Source organism: Apium graveolens, chromosome 6, assembly GCF_009905375.1.
Source record: "Apium graveolens cultivar Ventura chromosome 6, ASM990537v1, whole genome shotgun sequence".
Classification (NCBI taxonomy): domain Eukaryota; kingdom Viridiplantae; phylum Streptophyta; class Magnoliopsida; order Apiales; family Apiaceae; genus Apium; species Apium graveolens.
In genome coordinates, this window is record NC_133652.1 from 300,854,646 (window position 1) to 300,876,458 (window position 21,813).

The following is a 21,813-nucleotide window of genomic DNA, read 5'->3' on the forward strand; positions in this document are numbered from 1 at the left end:
CTTATGATTATACAACTCACATGAATATCATATATTCAAAACCATACATATACAAGCATATTATATCAACATCAAATCATCGTGAATCATGTACATGCTCATATATCGAAAATTGTTTAACACATAATGAATTAAAAACTTTTCGCAAGTAGCTCTGATGTCATTGAAGGGTTTTTAGCACATAAATGCAACAAAAAACGTAAATTTAAATCTTAAAAATCGAAACTCTCCGCAGGATCTATGCGAAAAATAATATTTAATTCGTAGTTCAGTATGTTTACATTAAGAAGCTTTACGTTAATGGAAAGATGGAGGTCTTGAATGATCACCACGTAGCCCGTAGCTGGAACGATCTACGCCTTGAAGGTATCCACACGAATGATCGCTTGGAGGATGGGTGTGTACTAGCACGTTCTTGAGGCCGCCTTCTTGCTCTCTCTATCTCTATTCAAGCTGCTAGGGTTTATGTTTTATCAAAATAAAACGTGTCACCCTAATTCTATTAGAAAAAGATATTATATAGGCAAGAGCTAATGGGCCTCCAACCCTAAACTTAAATTTAGAGTTATTATTATTATTAAATTTGAAATTCTAATTATTGTATTATTAAGTCTCACTTAATCATCCAATAACTTAATTTTGGATTTAATATTAAATTCGAATTTCCTATTTATTTAATTAATTAAGTCACACTTAATTAATAACAAATAATTCGAATTACCTACATTTAATTTAAATCTGAATTTAAATTAAATAATCCTCCAATCATTCTTTGTGCGACCCTTTAGGTTATTATTACATTGGCAACAATTTTAAATCTAATTTTAAATCATAAACAATGAGCGGCATCTAGTAATACATCATTGTTACCCAAGTAATAATAATTAAATCGGTGATCAATTCAACCTTTCGTGAATAATGTATAATGTAATATAATCCCTTTAGCCTTATATTATAGATCAAAGTCGATGCATGCATTGTATCATCCTCTATTAACGTTCAATCCTTCTTTTCTTGATCAATGAGTAAACTATTAAACAAATCAGTATTTGAGCACGGCCATGCATTTTATAGTCTTACTCAATCAAGAGGCCAATAATATCACTCCTTTAATAAAGGAGGGCTAAATCCCATCTAGATCATTCATAATTCTCATACGATTCATAATGTACCCAATGTCTACTTTTATTATTACCCGGTCAAGGATAACTTTCAATGGTATCAAAGTATATTAAATCTCGTATAGAAATATAATGATTTCAGGTCAAAGGACCAATACATCATTATCACTGTGAGATCAATTTATGACACTATAAACATGTAGTATCTCACAACGGGTCAATCCAGCACCATGTATTTAATACATGTGCATGTGTTTTGACTTTAGTATCACCATACCTATGATCAATGAGATGTGATCATCAGCCAACAAACACACTAGTCTCAATATATTTATTATCGTCCCTTAACAATAATACTTGACTAGGGACCTTTAGGAATATCAATACTATTCTCATAATCTCATTTCTAAGTCGCGTACTTAGAGGTATAGATTTACATATCATATTCCAAGGACATTTATTAATCTAACATCTTATCGCAGAAAATAACGATATAATAAATTACTAAAGAATAATCTATATAATCATAATTAATAATCCAAATGTTTCATAATATAAACATAATAGTGTTGTCTTTAGGGCACAAACACTAACAAATAGCAGCTGCTAAACTTGATTCAAAGACATATCCAAATATGCTTGATGTTGTAGCTGTTGAGAAGGAAATAGATGAAAAATGGAAGAATATTGATGCAGATATTCAGAAGAAATTTGGTCAGCTACAGAAACCAGACAAGACTTTTCATCATCATTCTCAAGTCAAACATATCTCAGTGCATGAAATAAGTCTAGGCAACTTGGAAAAGGCCAAACTTCATGCATCAAATCTCCAAAAGCTAATCTGATTGTGAAGCCTAAAAGGAACTATTCAAAGCTCTCAGACAAAAATCCTGTGGATCTTATGTTTGAAACACCTAGGCCAGATGAAAAGAAGATGTTGGCAAGGTCAATTACATTTTATAAAGATCCATCTGATTCAGTTCAAGAGAAAAGAATTGCCAAAATCTACAGAAATGATAAGGAAGTCTGTGTGGTGGTTGGACACCCTCTGTTTGTAGAAGCTAAGAAAGAAGAAAAAGAAAGGATCAAACAAGAAAAGAAGCAGGCTGCTTTAGATGCTAAGAAGCTCAAACAAAAGAAGGAGCAAGCTGCTATCTTGGCCAAACTTCAAGCTGTCAAATCTATAAATGAGATTTATGAAAAACCACCTGTAATTACTGAAGCTAAAGATCAACAAATGCAAAATGAACCTCCACAGAAAAGAAATATCATATACAAGCTTCACTCCAAAATAAAATTGAACTTTAGTGATGAGGAAATGGAGGACTACATTCCCAAAAAGTCTACAACATCAACTCAATCATCCATACCCTCAGTGGTGCATGAGGAATTCAAGGTAGATCCAACAAAGAACTTTCATGATATTATTCCCAAGGATGAGCCATTAGACTGGGAAAGTCTGTCAATTCCTGAATTCAACTTACTTATCTTCAACAACCCAAAGAAGACAAAGATTAGAGCAACCAAGAAAGTGAAGCCTGTGACTATTAGATTCAAGACCCTAACCAAATCTCAACCCACATTCAATAAGGAGGATCTCTTATACATCTGTGACATCAAGGAGCTTTCTGAAATAAACCTCTACTTGGATGAATTGGAAGAAGTAAGAGGAATTGATGCTCACGGACATTCTCCTGAAAGGCTGGTGTTCAAGTACAAGGGAGGGAAAGAAATCACATGGCCACTTCACAGGATTCTTCAAGAAAGCTGCTCTGTACAGATTAAGATCTTCTCATCCTTCAAGAAGAACTTTGGTTTCAATATAATTGCAAAGAAGTTGGTTCTAAAGAAGATAGAACATCTACGGAGTGATAAAGCCAAAAATGCACTTCCAAGAACTCTTATAATTCCCTTCACAGGAAAGAGAGTGCATTTAAGGCCTTATTGGCTGATGGAATTCATGGATGATAAGGGAGTTAGAAGATTCTTCAGACTGGATGACCAATTGAGTATCTCTAGCAATGAGACTCTATTGGAAATGCAAGAAATGCTGGATCTATCTGAAGCTGATGAACTTGAATTTCACAGACAACTCCAAAATCAAATACAAGAAAATAACAAGAAGCTTGGAAAGAAATCCAGACAATCAAGGAAATAGAATTATCTGCTCAGACTAGAGGAGCACCTTGATAATGATTGTGAGAATTCTTTGTACTCTTTGCTTTGTTCAATTTTCAATAAATATTATAGCACTTATCAGTTTTATCTACTACTTTTTAATCTGCATTTTTAGGATGTTTTGTTATCATCAAGTTTCCCTTAATTTATGGCTACAATTCCAGTAGACATAAATTGGGGGAGATTGTTAGGAATATGTTGTGAACTTGATGATACGTCAAACAAAACATCTTAGTAGATTTAACTTAGTGAAAATTGTAGCTCTCGGCGGATGATCTAATATAGTCCCGACGGATGAAGTTTATAGCCCCGACGGATAACAATTTGACATTCATCGAGAGTGTAGCTTATATAACAAATAAGTACTGTAGCACATCTCTGCAAATAACATGTTTTAGTCTAGTAGATTGTAAAGGGTTATCCAAGTCATGTTGACTACTAGATTGATATGCAGAATAGGTTGACCAATTGTAAATATGAGATGTCTTGTAATTCTGTGTAAATGAAATAGAGTCAAGTGACAGATAGACTCCCGACAGATGATCTAAAAGACTCCCGACGGATGATCAACAAAGCTCCCTATGGATAATCATCAAGACTCCTGACGGATGACAAACATATTCCTGACGGATGATTAAATTCAAATAGTTGTTGACAGTGACAACACAGTCACATGCGTTGGGTGTTTGCAAAAGGAACGTGGCAGTCTGTTAAGCCGGATTTTGAGAACAAAGAAGCATTACCATTTTCATTCAAATGTGAAGATATTCAAAGATGCTGGAATAGAGTAGTGAAGTAGCAAATCAAACATTGTTATATGTATTTAGTTAGAACATTTTAAAATCAAAAAAAAAAAACCATAATTACATTCAACCCCCCCCCCTCTGTAATTCTTGTTGTATTGTTAGGGAATAACACATACACATACACAGATACACACACCCACATATATTTAGAAACATATATATACATATATATACACACCCTACTCAAATTAATCCATACCCGACCCACGAATATTCTAACTTGTATAAATCCCGGTCATCTCATCAAAAATCTGAAATATCTCTGTCAATCATTTTTGTTTATATTTATAGCTAACACAAAAGTATTATAACATGGGTCTCTGATTATCTTTATCTTGATTCCGGGTCTTTTATCTTTCTCATTTTCTTTCGACTTATTAGATACTTTTACAATTAGGATGGTTACAATTTTATATGAATGTCACTCACGAGCTTTATGTTGATTGAAAATCATAAGTGATAAGTTGAGATTTTTGTTTTAGTTTAATTCAATGTGATATTGCTCTTACTCGATTACGAGATATTGATTAAGAATGATTATATAAAAATTCGATGATAAGTTCAATTCGATGATAAGTTTGTTGATCCGAAAACTAAGATACTTATCCAATTATAATTTCAATACCTACCTGTGTGTGGGCGCCAAAGTTTTGTTTTTAAAATCATAGTTTTTTGTTTTCTTATCATATATTTAGGTATAAAAAAATATTATGATAATGCTTCGATAAAAGGGAGTTGGGCGCTTTTTCAAGTGAGTTCAAAATACAAATATTGTAAAGATCATGTGTCAATAATCCCACATGACTAAGGTAATTTTGAAATTTTCGTATTTTATTTCATTAAATTATTATTAAAATATATCCATTTGGATAATTACTTCAATTTATATGTGTGTGTATTATGACACTAGTTTCATCTGTTATTAGTAATTTATGAATTATTATACAAATCCAACATTTGCATTTTATAATTTATTATAAATGTCAAGTTCAAATTTATCTCAAACAATGAATATAGTTGCAGTTGTAATAATCGTAAGTTATTTTGAAATTTTTGTAGTTGCAATTGATTTTGTTTCATTTTTTTGGATATTTAGCCACTTATGCCATTAATGTTGATTAATAAATGGATAATAGATATGGTAGATAAAATCATTGTTTATATACTTTTATTACATGGTAGATTAATATTATCATATGAAATATATGATGGATGGTATTTTTATTATTTGACTATGTAGACTTATTTTGATTTAAAATCGTATTATATAATGTTATCTGATCAGCGGATAATTACTAGATTATAACAAGATATAACTAGTATAATTTTAATTGAATTTAGCTATGATGTATGTTAAAATTATCAATAAGAAGCAAAAATAACCGGAACCCAAACATATAATATTACACAGTAGAATTAAATCAAGAAAAACAAAACATACAAGACAGAGGAAAGAAGAGAGAGTACTTGGAACTAGCAAACTAAAACTCCTTTTGTGCCTTCTTCTACTATCAAGGCATCTTCATCTTTTTTCTTTAAACATGACATGTCAAATTAAATTGCAAATTGTAACAGGTAGCCAAATATTTATCATTTTGTAGTAGAATTAAATTTAGAGAGGGAGAGAGGGAGAGGGAGAGAGGGAGAGAGGGAGAGGGGGAGGAGAGAGGGGGAGGGAGAGACCTGGAACTAGAAAAGTGAAACTCATTATTACCTTCTTTTAGCCAAGTCTTCATATACAAAGAGATTCATAGATAGACACATAATATTTTTTTCTCTATTTCTAAAAATGCATTTATTTACATTTTCTAATGGCATGTAATATAATATTAAATATTTATAATGATATGTGTTTTATACTCTAGATATACTAATATACAGAAATATTTATTTATTTGTGTTGTCTTTGTATTAACTTTTTCTTATAGCAAATATTATAAAATATTAATTTTTAATGATATCTTTGTATATATTAATATTATATATATATATATATATATATAATATAGAGTAAAGTTCTATGGAGTCCACCTTTAATTGGAGTCCTCGGAGTCCATATATGTTCTGCAAGTAAAATATAGCTTAAAATATTGCAAAACATATTATTTTTCGACAAACATCACTATTCTATCAAAAATCTTGTAGATTACATACATTTTACAAGCAGAACATTGTAAAAATATATATTCTACAAAACATGTTTAGTTTGCAGAACATAAATGTTCATGTTGCAGAACATATTGCAGAACATATATATTGATACAAAATATATAATACCATTATTTATTGTTATAAAGTATATAAAATTGATTCTTAAGTATAAAAGGTATTGAAAGTAGTAAAGTGTACAAATGTTTAGTAAATTTATTGAAATATAAACATTCTTGGGTTATATCTTGATATATTTGTTGCATTTTGTTTATTTAAAATTTAATGACTAAATGAAATTTTCTTTATTTTTTTCTACTATATTAAAAACCATCCATGCCCTGAGGAGTTAGAAAAGAAAAGTGTCACTCTAATTTCATTTGGGCCAAAATATCAGACTGGATTTGCTCTTAGTATTAACAGGAATGTTCTTAGCAAAATGCAGAGGAAAATGTTTCATTACTAACTTTGACGTTAGTCTCAGAATAATAAAACCAGCAAAATATCTTTTTTAAGTTAAACTCACACAGACGATAAACAAGCTAGCAAAATATTAATGTAGCCCATATATGATTCATTATACGGCATAATTATCATGTACTCCCTCTGTCCCAATTGTTACTGTTTGTAAGAGAGTGTAGACAATTATTTTAAAATGAATAGAAAGTAATTCCGTAACCTTTTCAAAGAATGAAGTGTGTGTCGGGCACACATTTTATCCTCTCTGAGATGCTCCGCAAGTGCGCAACTTTGATCAATTGAGCTGGCCTTCAATCTAAAAGAGGTCTGATATATTTATTTGTTGTCCAGGTGGCCTGAAGTATTGCAATATACTTAAAGTTTGTTCTATTAGCCTGTGCACCATATGAATATGGCAGCAACATTGCTTGCTTGTGTTATTTTGGCTAAAGTTTTTTGCAGACCTAGATAGTTTACTCAATGGGGTTGGTTTGCACCATCTTATCGAGCTACATAGCAGAATGAAAGCTTGCACGAGATATTTGGTTTGCTATATGACATATTACTTCACTGTTCCGTTATCAGGACTAGCAGGGCTACTTGTGTCTCTTAAATATTAATGTGATTCAAGCGAAAAAGAGTAGCCTATAATTGGCTTATATCTCAGTTTCAATGTACCCGCCAGTAAATACTGGAAGGCCAGAAAAAAGAACTACAACTATTATCTTTAAAATATACCCCACAAAACGTTTTGCTATGAAATGATCATCATCTATGTAAATAAAATCATTGATCGGAAGGGGAGGGAGTCATATGAGGGGCTAGGGGTAGTCCTCGGACAACTAATTCATATTTAAAATAACTACCATTTTCAAAATGATCTTCTGCAAGCGATACCAGAAGAAATCATCTACTCAATCTGACTGCCAGAAGTACCAGAAGGAGACCCATTGTCTTTTTCCGGACTCTTCCTTTTCCGTTGACTGTTATCAGGAGGGGGGCTGTGCATGTAAAAAGACTAAATTAAACTGCTGAATAGGATAACATGTTATCGTGGATGAGACTGAGAGAACTCAAAACGGGGAAAACGTACTAGAGCTAATAATATACTTTTTGGATATTGTGGGAAATCACAGCACAATACTTTTTAAGAAGTTGAATTACCCGAGGAATAAGGTTGTCATCAACTCTCCATTTTCAGCTTCAGTTTGGCACTCTGTATCCTGACTTGAGGATGCATGTCTTATGGGAGACAATTTCCTTGGCACTTCATGTTGAAGGTAGCCTGACACAGGGAGCGAATTTAACGGGAAAAAACTTTGAAGCTTCTCAATCTGCAATCATATTAAAAACATGGAAATAATAGATCAAACAAAAATGATAATGTTACAGTATTATTTGGAAATTATGTATATGAGACAGAAACATATAATGAATTCTTCTGAAGGATAATTGACTTACCCTTCTGCGCAGGGTAGCATTTTCCATGATGACATTCTGTTCCTAGTAGCGAGGGGAGTGAAAAAAAAATAAGGTTATCTTAATACAACAATACCTATTGCGGTCTTTCATCAGTAGTAAAAGCCACAACATTACAGAATTTATTTTAATTAAAGTTTCTTGCATTCTAGCACCATGCTTCTTCTCTTCTACACATTGATACTAGATGCAAGATACAATTCTTTATTTGGTTTTGCTAAATAAATTGCAGGATACTATTTTCTTTAAGTAATCTACAAATTTGACTTGCCAATAGAAAAACTAACCTAAATGGGACGTCAGTTATCTAGCTAACTAGAATCATCCGAGTCATATTTATATCCAACCATTCTTTAAGGTTCCATAGTCTATACATTCACATTATTTCTTATATTAAACAATTCGAAGCTAGTCACATAACTGTATATATTATCAACACTGTAATTCTGTACCTTTTTCTTAGATAGGTCGAGTTGCTCCATCAGTAATTTCTCCTGAAACAATTTAACACTCTGTTAAGAATGCCGTTTTTCTACATTAAACAATTCACCTTATAGATATTAAGTTACAGGGAGACACGTAATTTAACCTTCTTGTCCTTGACAGATAATAACCCTTCATTCAACAGCTGCTCCAACTGCTGCAACTCTTTTAAGCCCAAACCACTGAGGTCCTTCCCCATTATCTGCCTATAAATATGAAAAACATGACAGGAATAAGCATCTTCTTCCAAGTACAAGTGTTTAACTCTTTCACAGCTAAAAGAAAACTTACATGTTTTTCAACTGGAGATCTGCAATCTCCTGTTTCAGACATTCCACTTCCTGAATATCCTTCTTCTGAGATACATTACACCATAAAAATAAACACGAATTTTTATAATTAAATAAAAAAAGAAGAAATATTTAACTACAATGAGCATCTCATACATTGTTTTATAGGTTTGATTAACATGCTAGTGACATTTAGAGGAATAAAGATGATCAATCGGGAAATTAGGCATCATTTAGAGTACTATAAATGACCATTAAGAAGTCCGTCATTGTTAACACTTAACAATGACACTTATTAATAAAAAATTGTGCCCCTAACAAAATCAATCTTTTGAAGAGGCGCCTGGGGCATGAAAAGAAATTATAGGCAGGAATGTAATAAAATTGGAATAATATCCCCATACGAAGTTTAAAGAAAAACAATTTACTGATTCACATACTTACACTAGTAGACCTTACATTTAAAGAGATTTAGGTAAATCCTAGGATCAAGGGGCCAACAAAACTATTCATATCCATATTAGATGATATTTCTATTTAAATTTGTAGTAACAATAAAACCATGTATTCTTAACATCGTTAAGGTCAGCAACGAAGCATCGCATCAGCAGAAATTAAATAATTTAAGAATCAGAAAGCAAATTTTGTATCCATTGAGGTACATCTACTCACCGAAGTATCTAAATGTAATTAATAAGTTAATATTTTCATCTTAGCATTTGTGCCACAATGTAGGTGAGCTTGGCAGAGAAGTGAAAAGCCAAAAACATTAGGAAGAAACATAACACATACCGGTACCTCATGCTTGACTGCAGATTTTTGCAATTCTAGGGATGATTTAAATCGTGCAAGTGTCTGCTCCATACTGCAATAGAGAAGAAATGATAAGAATACTTAAAATCTGTTTTACACTAACCAACAAAAGAACTAACTGTGCACAAAATTATCAAAAAAAACAAACATGGATAGATGCTTATTGTCTCTGACAGATAATATTCAAAATCTATACTAATTTACTCAACGATATTGACAAAGAACTTCGTATGCTAAGTGTCGGTCAGCTTGGAAAAGCCTGTAGGGATTGGGGGTCATTTATGGTATATATGTTTTCCATTATTCAGTGTCATAATAATTATGCACCATAACTGACAAATTAAAAAATGTTTCAAGTTTGATGTATATGTGATTAGCTCGTATCTGATATTTCTTTTCCCCTCGATAATAAATTGACAAGTTCTACGTCATACATTGCATGATTCATAAAAAATTTCATTTCACTTTTCATGACTATTGAGATATTTACAGAAGTGCTACACATTGACAGGTAAAGGCCATGGAATATCAGAGAAACGACATGAAAAATGTTTGCGAGATGTGAATAATTAAGATGATGAAAAACAGGACTTCAAGTTGAAGAAGGATGTCACGGGCAGAAATATGTTTTGAAGTAGCATTAATATATCAACTGAAGCACGCTTCTGGAGAAATTATTTAAACTCTATATACATCCTGATTTCAACTCTCCTAACAAACCTGAAGGTTCTATGTATGTTCACTCTCTATTATGCACTATTTAAACTTTATATATGCAAGCTAGATTGTGTACCACATATATCTGGAGATATATGATTTATATTGAGTTGGTAAATTGATTGCTATAGCACCTGTCATGTATCCTCAAGCAGTATAAATACCAAGTTGTACAAATTTTTACAATTAAAATAAGTACATGCAGTCGAAATATGCCTATAATAAACCTATATTTGATTGGCTTAATTAGAAGTGCATTATCCAATTCATTAAATCTGAGGAACTCTTTAAGGTTCGAAGTGATTTCACTTGTATGATGTACACAACAGTGAGACATTGCTGGAGATTACTACAAAACAAAGACAAGTGATGAAGAACTTGCTTAGTGGAGTTTCAAAGAGCTTGGAAGTTGAGGAATCCTATCTATACAATATAGCTGAAATGGATAGGGGGCTGGACCTATTTGTAATGGACATATACCCGCCATGTCCGCAGCCGGAACTTGCTGTGTATTTATCTCCTCATACAGATTTTGGGCTCTTGATTATTCTTACTGCCAATGGGGTCGGTGGCCTTCAGATACAACAAAATGGAATGTGGTTAAATGGTGAGATCCCCTCACACTACTTGATGGTCAGCCTTTCAGATCATATGGGGTATGTTTATTTCATCTGACATAATTAATAAACTTATACACGTATGTCACCACAAAAAGCACCCAGAGAACTAGAAAATCATATATTAAATTCTATAACATTAATTTCAATTTTTAGAATTATGATGAATATTATATATGTAATAGATATTGACCAATAGCAAATAGAAGGGTGCTGTTTACAGGGTGGTAGTGAATAATAAGACTTCAAGGATATCAATGGTGACTTTTATGGACCCGAAGTCAATAAATTTGTTGTACCAACGCCCAAATTTGTTAAGGATGAGAATAATCCATCGGCTTATCGAGGAATGAAATATGGTGATTATTTCATTGTTGACCAAAGTAGCGCCTCAAAGGGAGTGGATTTGGTTAGGATCTGAAGCTTTAAAACAATGCAAGGTTCATATAGAGGTCAACTACTGAAACGATGAGATCACAAGATTAACTGTAAAATATATCACTCTGGCAAAAGATCTTTGGGTAAAACTAAGAATCCACCCCTGTTCTCCATTGAGAAATTGTCCTCCGACAATGCAAGGTTCAAGAAGAGACAATTTTGGTTAATTATAAGCCCCAACCGCCTAACAAAGTTTGATATATTACTAATATTAGATCACGTTGATCTCCAAACAAAACATCTTCAGTAAAAAGCCTTCATTATCAAGCTCAATTGCTATCCTGTCTATTAAACATTAATCATTCAGATACCTTCTCAGGTTAAATTTGTTACTTTGAACCATTGAAACTTGTCAACTAATTGTCCCTCTGACTTTAAAAATTGCTCAATTATATAGGGTTTGACTCTCACTGACACAGAGCAACACAGTAACACATTGTTCATCTATATCAAACCATCTTATATAATTGTCTGAACACTCGAATGCCATTGCTCATATTGTACAACAACCACAAGATTTCATCAATTTAGCCCCAAATTGCCCATAAAATCATTAAAACCGACAAATATATCTATTAAACTAAAACCCCTTATCAACCAAGATTAGCAACCAAAGACAATAAATTAAAGATGACATGTCAAATTAAATCAGATTCAGTAGCAAATTATAACCACACACAAACATATACTCTTTTAATAGAACTAAATTAAGCAAAACAGAGAGAGAGATTCAGAGGGACAGAGAGAGACAGAGAGGGGGAGAGGGAGAGGGAGAGAGAGATAGAGAGAGAGAGAGATTGAGAGGGACAGAGAGAGAGAGAGGGAGAGAGAGAGGGGGGAGAGAGAGATTGAGAGGGACAGAGAGAGAGAGAGAGAGGGAGAGAGAGAGAGGGGGGAGAGAGGGAGGGAGAGAGAGAGATTAGACCTTGAACTAGCATACTCAAAAAGTTTCCCAGTACTAGAAAACACAATAACAGCAATCTCAGCCTCACACAAAACAGAGAGTTCATAAGCCTTCTTCATCAACCCAGCCCTTCTCTTGGAAAACGTCACCTGCCTACTATTAGCATTCTCGATCTTTGCTATCTCAAGCTTTCCCCTACCCATCTCTCTATTCACTGTAATTCACCAAAAATCTCTCTCTCTCTCTCTCTCAATCTCTCTCTCTCTCTCTCTGAATCTCTCTATCTATATATAGGCACACAATACAGAAACCCTCGTTTTTTTTTCAGGAATAAAGTTCTAAATAAGGAAAAGAAAGAACTGGGCTGGGCTGCCTAGCTTGGGTCTATATATGTAAGTAAAATTGGAGGAAAGGAGAGAAGGTAAAGAGACGTTAATAGAATACAAAAACAGAGAAATTAGAGCTAAAAACGGCAAATTTGCATGGGGGGCAATAGATTTTATGCATGACACACCCTCTTCTTTAGACACCCTTTTAGGAATCTTTTTTCTGTCAAGTGGGTCCCATTTCCTATTTGTTCCTTTTTTTTATTGGTGAAAAATATTTTTTTCGACGAGTTACAATATTTTATTTATGCATTGTCGCAATGTTTCATTCATTACCATATGTGAGGATTATCGTAATAAGATATTACGAGAGTTATATACCATCCAATCAGCGGCGTAACCAGAAATTTCGGTTATTGAAGTCAAAATTATAATTACTACCTTCGTCCCGGTAGAATGTATACATGCACTGTTTTCACGTATTTCGAGATTTCTATAAAGTATAGTATCATAAATTTTTTAAAAAAAAAATTAACAAAAATTTAAACATAAAACTTTTATTCAGAAAAAAAAAATTAAAAATATTGTGGAGTTATGTTTTAAAGAAACATTAAAAAATGTGCCAAAAAGTGATGTATAAAATTTAATGGGACAGAGGGGGTATTATTTTTGAGTAGGGTCAAAAATAAAATTTACTCTATATTTTGTTAGAAAATATTTTTTATACATACGTTTCAGAATAATTATAAGTTTACCGGGTCAGCCGCCCTCGGTGACTATATATTGACTACGCCCCTGCGTCCAACTATGGTCGAGGAAGTTCCCTATAGTAATCTTGAAAATAAATATAGCAAGGAGCGATGGTTTTTTGGTAATTATACTGATAGGGAAAGCTTTGAAGTTGTGTATTTACAATTGACCACTTTTTTCCCGTATATATCTGCTGTGTACACTTGGCTGTTTTACAGGTTTCTACTTATAGGATTGGCCTTTCTGGCTTTAGTCATTTCTTATCTTGGGGACCAAGTTGTGTTTTTCCTTCTTATCCTTTTAATCTTATTCTTTTTCTCCAAAAGACTTTAAACCCTACTCTTTTATTCCTATTCTTTTATCCTTTTCTTTTATTGTTAACCAAAATTATAAAAAAAAGAAGAAGAAAATTTACCAAAAATACCAACTTTTCTGATTTTTTTTTGCGATTTTACTATTTTCTAATTTTTTTTGCAAAAATACGAAATCAACCATAATCAAACAAAAATCAATCAGATATTGAACTAGTTGAATAAAGTTTTTTTGATTGATTAGAGGTTGCATGTATTTGCAGGAACCCGTCAAAATTGCATCCAGTTTATTCCAGTTGCCAAAAAACCGTATTTTTGCAAAAAAAAATTGAAAAAAAATGTTTTTGCAAATTAAAAAGTATTTTTACGATTTTTTTAAAAAAATTATAGTATTTTTGCAAAAATGTTTTTAGTGTTGGGTATTTTTCAAAAAAGCTCAAAAAAACTAGTTTTGTGTGATTTTATCGTCTTTTAAAAATATTTACAAATATATCGTATAATTCAAATCCGTCAATTATATAACTAGTTGTATCGAGATTTTTGATTGTATTCAAGATTACAAAAATCCGTAGAGATTTTACGAATAGCAGAAAAATCATATTTTTGAAAAAAAAATATGTTCACAAAATTTTTTTTAAAAAAAATGATAGTACTTGTGCAAAATAAAAATTGAACCCATGTATTTTTTAAAATATTCCTAAAAATTAAATTTCTTAAAAAGTAACATTCATATATAATTTTGTTTTGTATAAAATATTATAGTCTTTTGCGTATAAATACAATTATATTGACTTGTTCGTAGAATTTCCTGGATTTAATTTTGTTAATGAGCTCCAAAGCTTAGCACCAATAAAATTTTTGAGTTCATTCCTAACGACATTCTATTGCCAATAAAATTGTGCAGTGTTGGATCGGTCAAGTAATCAATTAAAAGGAAATTTAATCAAACTACAAGGGATGGCAGTTCTATTACCAGAGTATCAAATGGCCAAATTAATATTGTTATGCCCAAAAATTGCACCGAGATTGGGCTACCTCAACTCCATAAGTAATTCATTTAGAAACCTGCAAGACTCAAAATTTCTGGGTCATGGAACCTAATGTTAAGTAATTATCGAGTATGGACCTTGTTTACTCAAAATTGTGCCTCTTGGATTGTTAGAAATTGAGAGATCACTTCATTGAAATGACTGAGTACTCGTACGTACTCGTACTTATTGAGCTTTTTGAGTAATAGTTCTTTAATGACAAAGAAAATCAGGATTCCAAATGACAAGTAAAGTCAGAAATCTTCTAATGACGAGTAAAGTCAGGACTTGGAACAGTCCCCCAATAACAAGCAAATTCAGAAGACCTTAATGATTAATAAAGTCAGACTCCTCTAATAAAAAATAAATATCCCGTAAAAAGTTAAGGCGGTTCTCTAATGACAAACAAATCAAGGAGAGCAAAGTCATGCTCCTCTATTGGAAAGTGAAGTCAGGACACATGAAAAGTTAAGTCGGTCCTCTGATGACAAGTTAAGTTAGAATACATTTAATGACAATCAAAGTAAGGATCCTTTGATAGAAAGTAAAACCAAGACATGTCGTCTTAGTTATCAGTTAAAAAAACATAGAGTATTGCGTACCAATTTTTATCTCCAAAATAATACAAAATAATAGCTTCACTTTGTTCTCACTCATTAGCTCACGGAGGAGTTAAAGAATAAAATATAAGAATATTTTGATCTATGTATTGAGTAGGTATTGGGTTATAAATTCAACCCCGCTTAGTTTCATTTCAAAATAGATCAATTGATTCACAATATAGTCGGTTAATGAATACAGTTCTACAATTTTGTACATTTTTATCATCCTTTCTTATTCTTCTTTGTTATTCATCTATAAACAATATGTATCTATTATCACTTATGGTGTATGAATATATTTCAATAGAAAATTAGGTAATATTATTATTACCTAATTTTCAATTCCAATTTTAATTGATATTGAAGTCAACTTCCTCTATTGTTTTACCAATTTTAATTCTATTTTATATTGAACTCTATATCATTATAATTTATATTAAATTCAACTTCTTATACCAATTTAAATTTTAATTCATATCGAATTTTATATTATTCTAATTTATTACTTCTGGCTAAATTAAATTTAAGCAGACTAAATATAATTTTTAAGATTTAGTTGATATATAATGTGAGTCGGGTTAAGATAAAATAATAATACTATCAATTCCCCTAAAAATTACAGTAATGAATTTGGATAAACAAAATAATATATTTTACTTATATAGGATAAAAAACGCATTATACAATTAATTCAGACTAACACAAAACTAAAATAAAAATACAATTCGACCAACAAAAATAAAATCGTGTATACTAATTATTCAATCTAAAACAAAATTATCTTATTGATCCAGACTTTAAAAAAAATAAAAATACACTAAAATAATTAGTTTGATTTGGTCGGTGTATTGGGCATTGAGCTAAAATAAAATAATGTAAACCGCTGATCCGAGATAAATCAAATGAATATTATACTAGGTATAATTCGTATCCTATTGATATGAACTAGAAAATCAAATTTTAATTAAAACATAAATATTATTTCTTTTAAAATACACATAAAATTATCAATAAAACTATATCGTTCAATCAGTAATATTGTCTTTTTAAAATATCTTTTATAGAGTTATAATTAATCGATTAAGTAATCACCATGCTAAAATAATATTTTTTTAAGGTTCCAACATAATGGAGATATTATATTTCTACCCTCAATAAAATAATAATTTTGTTATAATAATATTTTCCCCCTTAACAATACCATCGCTTTAAATAAGTTTAAATGTTCTAAAAAGTTATGAACATATATGTCTACTAATATAATTATCATGAAGTCATACGTCAGTCCGGTCCAAACTTGAATTTATCCCATTACCTATTTTTAAAGTTCACTAGAAACAATTATATTTTTTTTAAAATCTGATTTTTTTATAGTATATGGGTTTATTTTCGTTTTTTAAGAGTACGAGTTTTATCCTAACTTATTAAACTAAAAAAGTTATCCTAATTTTTTTCTTTAAATTCCTGAAATAGTTTTTTAATTACTAAATTTTATAAATATAGAGTTTGTGTAGTGTTTTCTCAGGTGTACAAGTTAATCACCGAATTTTATAAGTTTAGCATATTTTGATTTGTATAATTTTTTTATATGCTATGTCCAACAATATTAAATAAATGAGCAAATTGAAATAAGTTAAATTTATAAAATTAATATAATATATTAATACAAATAAATATCTCTTGAAAGAAACTTACACCTGTTTATAAGGAAGCTATAATAAATTTCATTTGTCTTTTTTTAGTTGTCGTATTTTTTTTTATCGACATAATTGATTAATTTTTTATCAAAGATTAAATAATACTTTTCTACTATTTAAAAAAACTGAAAATAATACATTAAAGTAATTTAATAAATTTTTAATTATAAAATATTTACAAACTTTATATAAATTTTGGCCAATTTCGCTACACAAAAGTCAAATTAAATGTGATAATTAAAAAAGGACATAAGAATATGTTAGAAATCAATTTTTTGTAAGTTAGTTTAATTTTGGGAAATGTTAAATCCAGAGCTCTTTTTTAATTTTCAGAACAAATATGTTATGAAAAGACAGTATTACCCTCACATTTAAATTTTCGGGGTTATTGATATACACGAAGGATAATTTAGTTTTTCATAACTTATTTGCTCAGTATGTTAAAAATATGTTAAAAATGAGTTTTGAATTTAACAATATTTTCCTTAATTTTTGAATAAGATTTTATTGATCCTTGTACACAAGCTGACAAAGGCGCCTGGTAAGGTAACACACAATGAGTGCTCCCTCCTTTAAAATGTAACACGTACCCCTTCCCATGCAAACACACTGCCACGTGTCACCGCCATACTCTCTATCTCTATTGACCACTTTTGACTTCCCTCTTCACATATAACTCTACAGCACTTGCCAAAAACGAATAAAAGCAAGTGAAAGTTACAGAAAACATGGAGAAGAACAGTAAAGATGAAGAACATGAGCCTCCATTGATGGCCTTGAATCATGTGTCAAGAGTGTGTAGATCAGTGAAAGATTCAGTTGAGTTTTATACTAGAGTTTTAGGGTTTGTGTTGACTGAGAGGCCTCAGTCTTTTGATTTTGATGGAGCTTGGCTTTTCAATTATGGAGTTGGTATTCATTTGGTGCAGTCTAAAGATGCACATAAGTTGCCTTGTTCTGATGATCATTTGGATCCCATGGATAATCACATCTCCTTTCAGGTATCCTTTTTGGTCTTCCCAGTTCTATTTCTTTTGGTTTGTTTAATTCTTGTTATAGCCTTTGTTTCCTAGTGGTGGAATCAGATCGGAACTATAGAATTTCTGAACAAGCGGAATGAAAAGAGTATTAAAATTGTTGGGGTTAGACTAATAAGATATGTGTCTAGGGCCTCTGACACTCGAAAGCCACAAAAATTTGATATTTTTTATTTGTAAAAATTTGATAGCCTTTGTTACATCTTCCTAGTGGTGGAATCAGATCGGAACTATGGAATTTCTAAACAAGCGGAATGAAAAAAGTATTAAAATTGTTGGGGTTAGAGTGACACGATCTGCGCCTAGGGCATCTGACACTGAAAAGCCGCGAAGATTTGATATTTTTTATTTGTAAAAATGCTAAATATGCAATGTATAACGTATATGGATGTTAGGGCCATGAAATTTGATTTTGATTAGGTTCCGTAAAGTTCAGGACCGACCCTTTTGGATAACCTTTCATCCGTTGAGCGTGAGCCCTCCCCACACTTGAAAACCCCAAAATTTTGAAATTCCTTATCTATAAATTTGTTAAATATGCAACACCATGGTTGTAAAAATCGGTAATCGGCACTAATCGGTTTGGGTACCGATGATGGATTAATAGGCAAATCGGGGATTAATCGGAGGGATTAATTGGAACAAAAACGGATATATATAAATATTTTAATAATATTTAATATATTTACCTTATTTATTATGAAATATATAATTCAAAAATAATTTATAAATATTAATCGGATTTCAAAAAATAGATCGGCCAAATATTTTTTAAGGATTAATCGGGGATTAATCGGGGATTTTTAGAACAGTGTGCAACACGTATAAATTTGAACTGGATGGAACCAGGTTCCAAAATTGAAAAATTTATCGTAAATTTTTAGATGTCAATTGAGGTTAAATTATATTCGGCATTAATGTTTAGATGTTAATCGCGAGGTTAAATTATATTCATCGAATTTAAGTTGCAGTAGCTAATTTACAATTATTTTTCTCTTTTAGTTTAAATGTTTGTTGGAAACTCGCCTTGTAATGTTATAAAATTATTTGCCTAAAAAGGTAAATCATATTAGGATAAATTAGAATAAAAACCGCGCATTTGGTATGTTTATCCAATGTAGTGCGAGGACATGGAAGCAATGGAGCAAAAGCTAAAGGAAATGCATATAGAGTACATGAAAAGAACAGTGGGAGACGAAGAAGGTGCAGCCATTGATCAGCTCTTTTTTAAAGACCCCGATGGATTCATGATCGAGATTTGTAATTGCGAGAATCTGAAGCTCGTTCCTGCAGAGTCGTTTCGTCGAATAAAGCTCCCTTTTGATCGACATGTTCCGCCTGTGGATATGCCCCATACCGAGAATTCCGATGCTGCTAAAGACTCCTAATTGCATTGATCATACGGTAAGTGATCGGTGAGAAGTTACTGATTTCGGGTAAGATCTTTTTTCGTGTTAAATTGCAATGATCACCCTAATGAAATATCAAGGGGTCTGAAGTTGATGATTTTGGCTACTGGAGGCGTCTTTGTATCTGGTTTTTTTAACAACTGTAGTTGTTTTTATCAATTTCCGTTGAACAATTTAGTTAAGTTATTTTTTTCGCACACGCACACGCACACGCACACGCACACGCACACGCACACGCACACGCACACGCACACGCACACGCACACGCACACGCACACGCACACGCACACGCACACGCACACGCACACGCACACGCACACGCACACGCACACGCACACGCACACGCACACGCACACGCACACGCACACGCACACGCACACGCACACGCACACGCACACGCACACGATTAAATTATTTTATTAAAGATCTTGTTTCGTGTTAAATTGCAATGAAGGGGTCTGTGAAGCTGATGATCTTGGCTACAAGATTAGTCCTTGTATGTTGTTTTTTTAACAACAGTAGTTGTTTTTATCAATTCTGTTCAAGAATTTAGTTCATCTTGGATTTCATATGAGTGTGAAAATGAACGTCGCAACTCATCAAATAATCGTTGTTAAAATGTGTGAAAATGCAAATTCATAAATTATCACGGACTAGACAAATTCATAAATTATACTCCCTCGGGTCCCCGCCCCCGGATTGTTTGTTACTTTTCGACACGCTTTTCAATGCTCATTTAAAGTATACTTTCATAATATATTTTTTCTTAAAAAAATTCTGAAAATATGAAACTATATTTTTTTAAAATCTTGAAATACGTGCAAATAGTGTACGTAAAAGCGGAAGAAGACGGAAGTTACGTGTCGCATTTTGATTAGGTGTTGCCTGATAATTATAATGGGGCTCTCTCTACACAAAAAATCCGGTTTTTTTTTTGCTAAGAAAATTCGGGTTAATAAAAATTACAAAACTCATCATTGCGGTTAATAAAAAAAATTACAAAACTCATCAAATAATTATTATTAAAGTGATCACACGAGCACGCACTAAGACAAATTCATAAATTACGAGAAGACTATACAAACTCATAAATTATTACACCTGAAACAGATAAAAAGAAGATAGAAGAAATAGAGGCTTTTCAATAAATAGCAATTTTTTATTATTTTTCTGGCAAAAATAATTAGTTTCTCATTTTCTAATTAATTTTTCGATTATGCAAGTTTTCTAAAAAATCAAATGAAATTGATCGGTATTAACTGAAATTACACTTTGCAATTGTTTTTTTAATAATACATCAAAATGCTTGGTTCAAAAAATACATTATAACTTTTGCATTCGAAATGAAATATAAAACAATAATGCCACTGCAATTTTATTAATAAAAAACAAAAAACACAAGAATGGCTTATTTGGGCCGAAATGGAGGGAAGGCCCATAAAAAATGGTTGGGCTAAATAAAATGGATAAAAGGCCGGTAGGAAAGAAGTGAATATGCAAAAATTACTTGGGTTTGCTAAGAGGCTTGACTTTTTTAAGAAAATTTAATATTAATAAGAAAATGTTGTATTAATTCTATTAAATTTAAGGTTTCCGTTGATGCAGCTATCTTTGAAGATAGAAACGAAGCTGGTTTTGGAATGGTAGCTAGAGATTCGGATGGACAGCTTCTTGAAGCTAAAGTTCTAACACAGGCAGAGGCCCTTGCCCCAGTTCTTACAGAGGCTATAGCAGTGAAAGAAGCATTAAGTTGGATAGATCAGAAGAGATGGTTGCCGGTTATATTGGAGTCTGATTGCTTGGTTGTGGTCCAAGCGATTAGGTCTGCTGCTCCCATGAGGTCCCGGTTTGGAGAAGTTATTTCGAAATGTCGGAATCTTGTGCGTCGTTTAAACAATATTCAATTGTTATTTGTAAAACGATCTGCAAATATGGTTGCCCACCAGCTTGCTAGGGAATCATATAGATATCCAGGTCGTATTTTTGATAGGTGGTCTATTCTTATCTATATTCAAACTTGTATTGAGAAAGATTTATTAAGTTAATAAAATCTCTGCCTTTCGTCAAAAAAAAAAAAAGAAAAGAAAATGTTGTATTAATTCTATTAAATAAATATGATATGTGAAATACGGTTGATATTCAAAATATAATTTTTTTGTCGGACATATGCAATCTCGAATATAGATTGTACCGAGATATA

At 31.8% G+C, this 21,813-nt stretch overlaps 3 protein-coding genes across 6 annotated transcripts; 2 read left to right on the top strand and 1 right to left on the bottom strand.

The window, feature by feature from the left end:
* Positions 1-7,425: 7,425 nt before the first annotated feature.
* LOC141668526 (agamous-like MADS-box protein AGL15) lies at positions 7,426-12,944 on the bottom strand. Of its 4 annotated transcripts, none has more exons than XM_074475425.1 (8): positions 12,475-12,944; positions 9,763-9,829; positions 8,966-9,030; positions 8,781-8,880; positions 8,644-8,685; positions 8,174-8,215; positions 7,877-8,046; positions 7,426-7,713 (listed from the first exon to the last, which is right to left on the bottom strand). In XM_074475425.1, the coding sequence occupies exons 1-8, from the start codon at positions 12,654-12,656 to the stop codon at positions 7,623-7,625; spliced, it is 759 nt and encodes a 252-aa protein (XP_074331526.1). In that variant the 5' UTR covers positions 12,657-12,944; the 3' UTR covers positions 7,426-7,622. The 4 variants fall into 4 exon arrangements, with proteins under 4 accessions (XP_074331526.1, XP_074331527.1, XP_074331525.1 ...); XM_074475426.1 differs by having other exon boundaries at positions 8,174-8,209; positions 9,757-9,829; XM_074475424.1 differs by having other exon boundaries at positions 9,757-9,829; positions 12,475-12,942.
* Positions 12,945-17,858: 4,914 nt separating this feature from the next.
* LOC141668529 (glyoxylase I 4) lies at positions 17,859-19,807 on the top strand. Its single transcript, XM_074475432.1, has 2 exons — positions 17,859-18,168; positions 19,326-19,807. The coding sequence occupies exons 1-2, from the start codon at positions 17,896-17,898 to the stop codon at positions 19,590-19,592; spliced, it is 540 nt and encodes a 179-aa protein (XP_074331533.1). The 5' UTR covers positions 17,859-17,895; the 3' UTR covers positions 19,593-19,807.
* A 1,268-nt stretch (positions 19,808-21,075) lies between these two features.
* LOC141666310 (uncharacterized) lies at positions 21,076-21,658 on the top strand. Its single transcript, XM_074472301.1, has 2 exons — positions 21,076-21,090; positions 21,203-21,658. The coding sequence occupies exons 1-2, from the start codon at positions 21,076-21,078 to the stop codon at positions 21,656-21,658; spliced, it is 471 nt and encodes a 156-aa protein (XP_074328402.1).
* The last annotated feature ends 155 nt before the right edge of the window (positions 21,659-21,813 follow it).

Excerpts from the sequence above, each read along its gene's own strand:
- LOC141668526 (XM_074475424.1), bottom strand. The coding sequence starts at position 12,656 with ATGGGTAGGGGAAAGCTTGAGATAGCAAAGATCGAGAATGCTAATAGT. Across the intron at positions 9,830-12,474 it reads TTTGAGTATGCTAGTTCAAG|TATGGAGCAGACACTTGCAC; the intron begins GTCTAATCTCTC and ends TCTCTATTGCAG. Across the intron at positions 8,881-8,965 it reads GATCTCCAGTTGAAAAACAT|GCAGATAATGGGGAAGGACC; the intron begins GTAAGTTTTCTT and ends TCATATTTATAG.
- LOC141668529 (XM_074475432.1), top strand. The coding sequence starts at position 17,896 with ATGGAGAAGAACAGTAAAGATGAAGAACATGAGCCTCCATTGATGGCC. Across the intron at positions 18,169-19,325 it reads ATAATCACATCTCCTTTCAG|TGCGAGGACATGGAAGCAAT; the intron begins GTATCCTTTTTG and ends TATCCAATGTAG.